The sequence below is a fragment of the Lethenteron reissneri genome, chromosome 31 (genome assembly GCF_015708825.2).
Source record: "Lethenteron reissneri isolate LAM-NWPU_2019-01 chromosome 31, ASM1570882v1, whole genome shotgun sequence".
NCBI classification, from domain to species: domain Eukaryota; kingdom Metazoa; phylum Chordata; class Hyperoartia; order Petromyzontiformes; family Petromyzontidae; genus Lethenteron; species Lethenteron reissneri.
The window spans coordinates 8722075-8733610 of NC_083809.1; the positions used below are offsets into that span (position 1 = coordinate 8722075).

Sequence of the window (11536 nt, forward strand, 5' to 3'; positions counted from 1 at the left end):
TTCTTCCACACCGTACGTAGCCAACCGTGCACATCGGAGGTGCGGGGGAAGGACGACGAACTGAACACAGAAAGCAGTTCTAAAGAAATGAGTTTTAAACGTAGATATAAAAGTGCACGGCTCCAGTGGCTTCCTAATATTGGAAGGAAGAAAGAAGATGACAATTGGGCACCCATAGAATCCCACGCGTGTGAGAGGTAACGCTCGAAACTCCTCACAGATAGATTCAAAATCCATTCCTCTGCTACCATCCCCTGGCCATGCACTTAGCAGCTCAAAGGCTACATGTACCACCTGCTATTCCAGAAGGTAGTCTCCCATGCAAGTCCTAACCCTATCTGTCCAGCTTAGCCTCTGAGGTCTTGGTGAGACACCGCACACAGCCACGGTGATTTGGCCGCGGCCGTGGCTGAATGTTGCAAAGAGCGCGATTGTTTTTTACTGCGGCTCGGTGACATTCAAGTGTTGTGTGCTCACCCCACCTCATCTCCTGGCGCCAGGAGTTTGCTGAGGCCAGGTCTGGCCCAGGCATTCTACGGGATTGACCACGCAGCAGTAACAGCAGCACAATCGAAGCACAGAGAGGTGGGTAGGGTAGGGGGGTAACTCAGTATTGAGAAGCAGAATCAAGTTCCTTCTTTGCTCAACTCGAAGTTTAAATTTGCTAGGCGCTATTTAAAAGCTAACGCTCTTGGTGAAACACGCACAACGCCAGTGAACAAACACTCTTCGACTCGCGTGCGGCTCAGTGTGAAAAGTCAAAGAGCATTCAGACGCTGTCTTTCCGACAGACCTGTTCTTCACCTAAGGACGGCTGCTTGCGTTGTGGCCGAAACGTCGTGAGAATTGTATTTTATTACGTTTTATTTTTATTATTTTATTATTTCCCTTCTACGTGAGTTTACCGAAAGAACCAAGAAGAAGTCAAAGAGCAGTCGAGATGTTTGGCTCCAGTTTTCTTGAGCCAAATGATGGCATTTACGGAGGCAGCGTGTAGCTCCCCCACTCCTCCGTAGACATCGACTCTTCACTCCTATCCCAGAGAAACGTGGTCACCGTGAAACACTCATGGGCCTTAAGCCCTGCAATCGTGCAGCCTCGCCTCCTGTCCCGCAGTCTCTCTGGGCGGCACTTCCTGCCCCACGCCAGTTACTCAACTGGCTCAGAAAATGTATTGATACCGGGGGAATCCGATGAGCTATAAAGCTTTTTTCGCAGATGTCCAGTATGGGCATCAATATCACCCTTACCGTCTTCAAGATCCTCCACGGACTCGCCTTGCTACAAACTCACTCTACTCCCCTTCTAGTGTTAGAGCAGCGAACAATGTCTTCGGTCATGGTGCCTCTGTGCTTTTAGTACGGTATGCATGTTGCACTTCTTTCGCACCGTACGTAGCCAACCACGCTAATTGTTTAATGGACCTCCTTCCCACTGGCCGTCTGCACTACCAACCACACGCCTCTGTTCAGCTGAACCAGGTTCACAATCATCCTCTCCTCTTCCGTCTATTGCTCTTGCATCTATTTAAAATATATTCATATAAACACACACACTATTCTGTTCCTGGTGATTTACATCATACTGTACAAACACCTTGAGATGCAGTGGCAATTTAGACGCTGTATAGGTTCAAATTCTATTGTATTTCATTGCGCTGCGTGACCGGAGTTAATTTGTGGGCCGTATTCAAACCCAATTCAACCGCTCGTGAAATTTACCGCTTGCTTTTGTGTACGCGCAGCAGTGTGAAAATGTTAAGCATGTATATCTTCTCCCTGTTCTCATTTTTATTATTATTATTTCTCACACAGTGTCTCTTTTCAGCTCGTTAGAAACTTGGCTGCGTTTCCTTTCTAAGGAAGTTTATCAACCGCCTTGAACCGGACATCTTCGCCAAAATTGAGAAAATTGATAAAAGGACGTCGTTCACGACGAAAGGCCATTATTATTTGGGTGCCCATCAACACCAAATTCCGAATGTTAACCTATAAGGGCGAACTTTAGAAGCAGTGTCCAATCCGGAGCCGGTTGGGCTCGCTGCCCGTTAAGGCCCTGTTTCCAAGCGAGGGCATTCCTCCACTGGCAAGAACTCAGAATAAGAATGAATATTAACTGTTAATTCTACGACTAAACTCCGTTACGTCTGAGGCTGCGTACACGGTATATCTACACACGTCTGTGACGGGGAGGTTTTGACACTGATTTTGATTTGTACGTAAGCCCTGTATATTGTTTATCATGTGTGCAGTGAGTTCTGGAGTGGATTCCGTGTAGATGTGTTGTTGTTGTTGTTTTCGTTCTGGTTAGTTTGCACGTTCCCTCCACCCTGCAGTGCCCAGTCATGTAACAACCACCACGACCGACTGGCTTGGACTGTGGTCGTCATTACCAAAGAGCTGCTGAGCTCAATGGGGCCTTACCAGCTGAAATAAAGGCCGAGTCTGAATCATTCCCGCCATTCTCTAAGCACAAGGCTATCGCAACGGCACATTGTTTCACAGACGGGTACCTGAGGGCCTTCGCTGTGTCGGTCTGTCGTCAGTAGCGGCAGCCATGATCTACCCACTTGCTGTCAAACCTAAGTGTAGAGCCAAGGGTTGTATGCCTGCGACAAGGGAGACAAATGCGGCGATTCCTTAACATTGCAAAGTAATAATAATAATTGTTTTTTTACCATTTTATCTGGCAACAAAACTGACACCTTTTTTACAAGGAGTCATGTTTGCATTGACCACAATACCTGCGGTCGGAATGCAAACAAAAAACACAACTCTGATAATGTATGCACTGTCCTTGAAATTGATTGGTCCACACCCGAGACAGCTTTCCTTAGAGCCTAGTCTCACATGGTGTTGGACCAGATGACGCCAAAAGGCGCACAACTCACAGACAATGCACCATCAGAGTATGAGAGCTCGGGGTGAAAAAAAGTGTCAGTTTTGTTGCCAGATAAAAGGATAAAAAAAAACAATTATAATATTTTGCTACTGGCAAAGGAGGTTCCAATGGTGTAAATTGCGAAGTAACTTGAATGTGACAACGAGCAGTACTTCACAGGACGCGCTATCGTGAGCGGGCGGCCATCGCGAGCTGCGTCTTCACCACGAAGACGCGCGGCCGCCGTTAGGCGACTGCGTCGTGGGCCAAAAGTTGACAGCTCCGGTGAGCCGCGTTGACCTCTCTCGAGAGGACGCCGGCTCTCGTGAGAGCCACATCGCGAGCCTCGACAAGGTGCCCCCAGCAACGGCGTGCGCACTCCTCTGCCCGCAGGCCCGGCAAGGTGGGGGGGAGACCAGCAGCTTGGCGCGCCTTGCCACGTGCGGTGGCGCGTGTTGGGGCCGGTGAGGCTGCTGCTGCCCCGGTGCGGAGAGGATGCTGGGAGGCGCGGCGTGGGCTCGGAGAGGGGGGACTGCGTGGACCTCCGTCAACGGCACCGCGCGCGCATCCAGAGCCATCACCACGGCAACCTCGAGTACTCCTTTTGGGTACAAAACGCGAGAGGGGGATGATGTGAATGGGCGAGAATAATTAATCGGCGTGTGCCACCACCTGCGTCAGACCTGTCACAAGCGACCCCGACGCGTCGAGCGACGCAACACGAACCGCCGCCGGCGCTTTGTGTGCCGCCCCGCGAGTAAAACCTCTCCCGAGCGGCGATCGAATTTATCAAATAACTCGACGAGGTGAGTGGAGCGGCGTCGGCGGTTTGCACGACGACTTTTTGGGGGGGGGTTTGCGATGGGAACGTTGCTGGAGGTGCGCGTGTCCACGCCAGGGCCTCCTCAACTCCGGAGGCCACTTGCTGCGTGCCCAACAATGGGCCCCCCCCCCTACCTGAACCCCCCCACCCCCGCTCCCCACCCCGATGTGACACTTCAAAGCAGAGAATGAATGCTCTCTCAATCATTAAAGGTCCGCATTAATTTGACGGCGGTGGCTCGGTGGTGATTCACTCTGGCCAATGGGAGGCGTTAATGAGCTCCCCGTGCGCGTTGGCGTGGGTGGTGTGGCCCACAGGTCTCTCTCTCTCTCTCTGTTCGTCTCTCGCCGCAAGTCGCCCGCTCGACAAATTTACCTGCACGCGAGCCGCGACGCGACACGAGCACCGATGGCTCTTCTGGACGTGAGTAAGATGGCCGTGTGCGCACGACGGATCCACTACGACCGCTACGGCGGAAAAGAGAGAGAGAGGGCAAAAACAAAAACCTCAGCCTTAAAATGCGATCCTTCATTTGCCTCGCGTGATGAGCCACTTCATTTGGGCTATCATTTGCGATAGCCAGAGCTGTAATAACTCAGTGGGCAATTTGCCGGGTAAAATAAATAAAATAAAAATAGTCAATAGTTTGTGCAGTCTCGACTCATTCCTGGGCTCAAATCCGGCCGGGCAATGATCCACAAGAGGCAATTACGGGTCACCAATGTGAGGTTTAAGCCCCAGATGAGTTGCCGTATGACAAATCTTTTGGGGAAATCCGCAACTCCTGCAGGTCCACAGGGTTATGTCATTGGTAGGGTGTTGTTAGATCGCTCTGCTGGCTGTCATTGGACCCAATGAATTGCAGCGATTGTCAATGAGTACCGTATGTTGAACTTCTTTTACACCGTACGTAGCCAACCTTGCTAATCGGACCTCATGCAGGATTCTCAGGAAGGCCAGATTAATGACACCCGTCTACCCTTCGAGTTGTGACTCGCGAGGTCAACTCCTGCTGTTTGATTTGAACCCCCACCGAGCTGGACTCCAGCACCCCACCAATGAAGGCATTTCCCCAAGCAGGCTGAGATTTCCCAGACAACGCAAGTTTGTAGAAATACCTCCTGTTCTGAGGGTCAACGTTTCAGGGCCTGGGCCTGCCGATAAGGTGCAGCAAGGCGATGGGATACGTGAGAGAGGACGACCTTTTGTCGATGCAACTCCGATGTGTTTATAAAACCGAGACCGAAATTTGGTCAAATCTACTGGAGCCCCCTACCCCACCCATCTCATCTTCTTCCTCCCCCTGGCACCGTCGATGCCTCCGACGGGAGCCCCCCATGACCCACCCCCCGCCCCCCACCACCGCAGGAGATCCGCAGCGCGTCCCTCTGGCGCGCCGCGTTCGCCGAGGCCGTGGGCACTTTCCTCCTCGTCCTCGCCGTGCTCGGCGCGGCCTGGCCCGGCACGACGGGAGAAGGGCCCTCTGCCGACGCCGCCTGCGGCTGCGGCTGCGTCGGTGGCGCGGCGGCCTCCCTGCCCGTGGCGCTGAGCGCCGCCTTCTCGTGCGCGGCGCTGTCCCACAGCCTGGGACCGGCGAGCGGCGCGCAGCTCAACCCCGCCGTCACGGTGGCCCTGCTGTGCACGCGCCGCCTTGGGGCCCTGCCCTCGGTGGCCTACGTGTTGGCGCAGTGCCTGGGCGCGGTCCTGGCGGCCGGGGTGGTTGCCCTGCTGCTGCCGGAACGGTCCGGCAGAAAGTACTTGGTCACGTCGGTGAGTGGAGTCTCCCGGCGTCCCGTCAACGCGTTGTGTTGAATGTGCCCCCTCCCCTCCTCTTCTTCGTCTCTCTTCCTCCCCCGTCGCGTTTGTGGGGTTATCGCCGTCAGTCGGTCGGTTTGGTTGCTCTGCTCTGCTCGCTGGGCCGCGCTGGGTGACAGTGGGAGGCCTCGTTGTGTGTGTGGGGGGGGGGTGTGAGATGCCCTTTCTGGGGGGCGGGGGGGGCGTGCGAGACATTGCCAGATTGTTTTTTTAGAAGGTAAATCATCGAAAACACAAATTAAGCACGGGCAAGGTAAGTACGACTACTTTGTTTCATCAAACGTTTGTACTTATGAACATGATTCATGTTTTAACAATTAAGAACGAAAGGGGTGCAAGGCTGCCGTAAAGGTTAAGAACCACTGGCTTAGTCGGATAATACGACTGTGCTGTGAGTGAAAGAGCTCTCTAGAAGATGGGAACGCTGCCCTTTCCCTGACCTATGTAGCAACTGGGGGGAGTGGGGGTGGTGCCATGGGCCCTAGTTTCCAATAAAGTGGAATGGTATCACGGGCAAATACATAATAACATGAATGCCCTTTAATTATCCAGTGAAGACTCAGCTTTGTTATCGCTGACGGTCTTGTCCAAGTCTAATTTCACATCATTGAATGTTTCATTTGCAATCGTGAATAAAAAAAAATTGAGACTAGCAGCCGTTATAATGACATCAAACTAATATTCTACATTATAAACAACTTACAGTTGTCAAGCATTAGTTTAACATGTCTAACTATAGATTTCAGTCATTTATTTGAACCTTACAGTTATATTAATGTATGTTTTTGGTTTATTTTGCACTGTTCTTTTTTATTTTGATTTCTTTTTTCACAATTCAACCTCATGCCAGAACATTTCAAACCGGGTCAAAGTCCCAGTTTTCGCTCACTCTTCAGCACAGTGGGACCACCTTTTCACACAACAGTTCCGGCCCAACCAGCACATTCGGTAGCTTCATGAAACGTCCGTTGGCTGACCCTTCACAAAATCCCCACCGTGTTTCACTCGCCGCAGATTGGCAGCGAGGGCAACGCGGGGCAGGCGCTGGCTGCCGAGCTCCTCTGCAGCTTCCAGCTGGTGCTGAGCGCGCTCGCCGGGGAGGAGCACCGCGTGCGCCGCTCCGGGGAAGCGGGGCCGCTGCCCGTCGGGCTGGCACTGGGCGCCGGAATCCTCGCCTCGGTTTGTCTCTCACCGCCCGCCCCGGCTGGGCCACGCGGCACAGAGAGGGCCCAGGCGATCCGGCCAGAGTTTCACGGGTTTTAACGGGACACTGGAAACGCAAGAGGGCTCATGAATCTGATAACGTCTTTTCCACTGAATATCCGAGCCGTGCCAGTGCTGTGTCAATCCAAACCGGGCACTTGCTCAGGTAGGCTCCGGGTTGGTTTTCCACTGCGGAAGCTGAGCCAAGCCGTTGGCGTCACGCGTAACGACCGGGTCGAGACGCGTGTTGGCGATGAGGCGATGTCATTGGCTGCGTACCCCTGGCCCTGCTTGGCCCCGAGCCAGTTTCAGTTGTTTTGTGAGGGCAGCAGCGTATCGTGGTTTGGTTTTACGCTACACCTCTCGTTTCCTCTGCAGGAGAAGTTCTCGGGAGGCAGCCTCAATCCAGCGCGGTCGTTTGGACCAGCACTCGTGTGCGGATTATGGAAACACCACTGGGTACGTAGAGCGTGCAGTGCCACGCACCTCCCACACGCAGCATGCTGTTGGCCTGTCACAACAAGCAGCCGTCCAGACCTCTTGCAATGCATCATTCAATTAATCACTCACCAGTTGGGATTGCTGAGTAATTAAAAAAAAGTATTGTCTCTTTACTGTCTCGTTTGTGTTGTTTAATTTGTTTTCTGTCTCACTTGTACAGTTTAGTTTTCTCTGTTAGCCTCAATAGTATTTGGATAAATGGTTAAATAATAACGTGTTGAAAAAAATTTATAATTTAGTTGCAGGCATTATAGGCTTAAAATCAATATAAATTAATCGAGTCATCATTGCCACACCTGTATGTATGTATGTTAAACTTCTTTCAACCAACAAGAAAAAAGCACTCTTCAAATCAAGATTGACTCGATAAGAGTTATCACATCTCTGGATTTGAGCACGGCTGTTGTCAGTGTTGTGACCTGCGGTGTGGTGATGGGCGAGTTGTCGTGACCTTCATTGTGCTGAATGAGTGAGTAAGTGAACGAGTTATTGTGACCTGCAGTATCGTACTCGACCACAGTGTGGCCCCCGCGACGCCCCCCCCCCACGTCCCCACGTCCCCACGCTGCATACCGCAGGTCTACTGGATGGGGCCTCTGCTGGGCGGCCTCCTGGCTGCCGCCGCTCACGACCTCGTCTTCTCGTCGGCCGCGAACCGCGACCGCCTCGTCGCGTGCGCCACGTGCCGCGACATCGAGATCACGGAGGCGCGCAGCGCGTCCCGCTCGTCGCTGGCGCCGCTGCCCGGCGTGGCCGCCGCGCCCGCGATCCCCAAGCGCCACTCCAAAGTGTCCGCCGTGAAGCCCGAGGCGGAGGGATGAGTCCGTGGGGAGGGCTCGCCGATGGCCGTTATGTGATTATTGTTATTATTATTCGTCTGCTTTGTCAAGTTCGCTGCCCCGTGGGGGTTTTCTTCGCGGTGTGTTTTTTTTCTCCGGTATCCTTCGCCATAGCTCAGAGCTCGGTAACCAAAATAACAAGAAAAGCCTTTTTTTTTTGTTCGAATCCGGTCAAAATGAAAAAAACTCAGTATTTCAAGAGCCGCAATGCGTGTGCGCCGCGTGCCGCGACATCGGGACCGCGGAGGTGCACAGCTTGTCCCGCCAGTCGCTAGCGCCGCTGTCCGGAGCCGCCGCGCCCGCACTCCCCGTGGTCGTGTCGATTATCCTCCGGGTCCTCCGGTTTTTCCCGTCACATTTAGAAACCCCATGCGTTTGCAGTATTCGGTTGCTATAGATTTGCACGTGATGAGCCGCTTCGTTGAGCTATCATTTGTGGCCAGGACGCTTTTGCAAAATTGTTATATAGCTCAGTGGGGCCTTACCTGGTCAAATAAAAAAAATAGTTTATTTTGTAGTGTGAAACGAGAAGGGCCTGATTGGCTCTCTGTGGCGTGGTCTGGGGAGCATACGATCATGCACCTGACGGTGTTGTTATAACTAGGGCACTTCTAAACTCCAGTGTTGGTGGGCATCTTCCTGCTGTGCTCACAACCCGTGCACGCTCCTCCGCCACCGGTGAGCGAATGTTTTTTTTGAGGAGGGAACGAGTCGGGCAGAGAGCGGCGTTTATCGTGTAACGCAACTTTTTGCAAGAGAAGGGGCTTGTCATTCGCATTCTTTATTTCAATCATCGCACGGCGGCTGACGATGAGGCCGGACCAACTTCTTCAGCGCCTTTATTTCCCCCCGGTCGTGGCGATCGTTTTTACTGCTGGCCCATTTGTTTTTTTTTTTGTTTCAAGTCGGGCCTCCTTTAGGCCGTCAATCCACCCCTGGCGTGGACGGCCCCTTCTTCCTGCCCCCCCAACCCCCCCCACCCCCCCAACCCCCTCCACGTGGCAATGCAAAGCCACCGATGCCATCCGTTAGTCTCCATTCTCTGATAGGTGCCCGCTGCGGTTCATGTGATGAAACTCCCCAAAGCCGCTGCGCTGCGTGGTGGCCAGTAGACGGCAGTATGGCAAGCGGCTCTGTACATCTTCTCGCGTGAACAAAAAAATCCCTCCCAATTGCAAAACACTTTGTGAAAACTATTTTGGCCTAACGTGCTAGCAGAGGATCCTGGTTAAACAAAAAACATTCAAGACACTTCCCAGGATAAATGAAGAGTGAAAGTGCAGCGCTACAATCGCTCGCTGCTTCGTGAATGTATTTATTATATTTAGGATCGTCTTGCATTGAGTGTTTTTTTCCACATTTGAAAGAAAATGGCTTTTCTCATTATTGTGGTTGCCCACCCCTTGCATCAGCATATCAATCAATGGAATATTTTTTTAACTTTTTTAGATTAAATACTGCGAAACGAATTCGAAAAATGCATTTAATTTAATTTATGCGATCAAGAGTGACTGGGCTGACACCATCAACTCCCTACATTTGAGAACCTGGTTTAATCACACGTGACTGTTTGGATGCTAACCCTGGATCTCAGTGGCTCTGACTCAGTGGCTCTGAACCTTCAACCGACGTAGTTTATGAGCGCCCATGTGGTCAACGTGCATCACCCTCCCTGTGTCAGCGAGCTAACGACACTCACAGCAAACGCAATTTGGTCGATAGATGCTCCTCCGTGATCCACATTTAAATTTGGATGCCACGTGGCTGTGATTGTATGCCAACATTATTGTCGTGAACCCTTCACCACCCGACAGCGTTGTCACGTTTGCAAAGATATGATTCATACGATGCCCATGTGCCGTTCAAATTCTCACCAATAAAGCTCCTCTTCACTGGCGAATGGGGACTTGTCACGCATGGATTCATGGCACGGCGACGTTTTGCTCGATTCGCGGACTCAGGAGGCGCGAGTGAGGCTGCTTAATCAGCTGACCCTGGGCTTTGAAAGTGCAGTCGCTACTTCCACCGCCGATGTATCCCATGACCTTCGGGCCTTGACACCTGCGCCAATATCAAGGACTTGTTCTACTAAGTTTCAAGCTCATTTTGTGTTTCACCAGTTTGAGAACTCAAGATACCAAGATGAGTCTTGTTTGTAAGTGTTAGGGGGGGGGTGGCATTAGTCTGCCGGTAGGGGGCGTTAATTGCTGCAGTGGGTATGCAGTAATCCCGATCGATGAATTTGCGGTGTCATTTTTTAATTTGGCAAATTCAGACTATCACCGTCTCCAACCGTCCATCATGTGCGCAACATCCTGCAATCACACTCCTCAACTTTGGAAACTCACTCTCATCGATCTCTGTCCACGGGATTTTTGGTTGTCTAAACTGAGTTCACTTCAAGGAAAGCGTTCCCTCCTTGCCCGATGGACTACGACCATTGCTCTCTTGTTTGCTGGCCACGTTGCATGCCAGTCCGCACTGCGCGTGGAGCTGCGCGACTGCGAGAAGGAACCTGTCCAAAGAGGAAGCCTTGGGGTCAATGTTGAGAGATGGCCGTGGCCAACACCTCCGATGCCTTCCAACCTCCTGCTGGACCCCTCTGTTAGTGAGTGGCCGTGTGGTGCGTGAGACTAGGTGGCGAGCGGTGGCACAGTGGTTAGCGCACTACACGATATACGAACCCGGCCGAACCTGAGTTCGATTCCCGCTCACGGCTAAGATCGGTGACGGTTATCTGAACCGGTCCTAGCAGCCTCCCCTACGGTCGACTCAGCCTCAAACAAGTACCTGGTGAGGCGTGCGAAACATCAACACTGGCGGCCGGGCGTGGTGCTGACCACCCACCCTCTTGTGTTACCGTGCCAGCCTTCATAGCTGCTTGCTAACAGCACTTGCCCCAACAGTCTGTTAAAAGTTATGCGGGGGACCTTTGTCTTTGTGAGCGACTGTGCATGTGTGTCACTTTGTGTTACCGTGTGTGAGGGTGATATTCAGTATCTGCGTGACTGTGTAATAAAGTACGCGTGACTGCGTGTTTAGTCTACGCGCCCGTGTGTGTGTGTGAGTATTTTAATCTGTGTTGTATCTGTATAATCTATGATTCTTTGTGCGCGTGTGTGTGAATATTTGCGTATGCGTCTGTGTGGCCATGTGTGTTCGTGTCTTATTGGAAACATGGGTGATCTATGTATATACTATATATGGTTCTGAGTTTATATATGCTGTATATATATCTATGCGTAGGCGTATGTGTGTCTGTGTATGCGAATATATCTGTATTTTGTGTGTGTTTGTTGATGTGGGGAGCGGTAGTGTAGCGGTTAGCGCGCGCTGTGCCACGTACTCACGCCCAACACCCGCGACGAACCGGTCCTGGGCCTCCCCTACGTCGACTCAAACTCAAATGAGTACCCGATGCGGTGTGTCAACATTGCCACTTGGGAGACAAAGGCGGCCTGTGTCTATGCGCCTG

At 52.1% G+C, this 11536-nt stretch overlaps 1 protein-coding gene across 1 annotated transcript; it reads left to right on the forward strand.

The window, feature by feature from the left end:
* The first annotated feature begins 3465 nt into the window (after window positions 1-3465).
* Window positions 3466-9953, forward strand: LOC133349748 (aquaporin-like). The gene is made up of 6 exons (XM_061563466.1): window positions 3466-3686; window positions 4021-4126; window positions 5072-5473; window positions 6533-6697; window positions 7100-7180; window positions 7801-9953. Exons 2-6 carry the CDS (start codon window positions 4112-4114, stop codon window positions 8041-8043), a joined length of 906 nt encoding a protein of 301 aa, XP_061419450.1. The 5' UTR covers window positions 3466-3686; window positions 4021-4111; the 3' UTR covers window positions 8044-9953.
* The last annotated feature ends 1583 nt before the right edge of the window (window positions 9954-11536 follow it).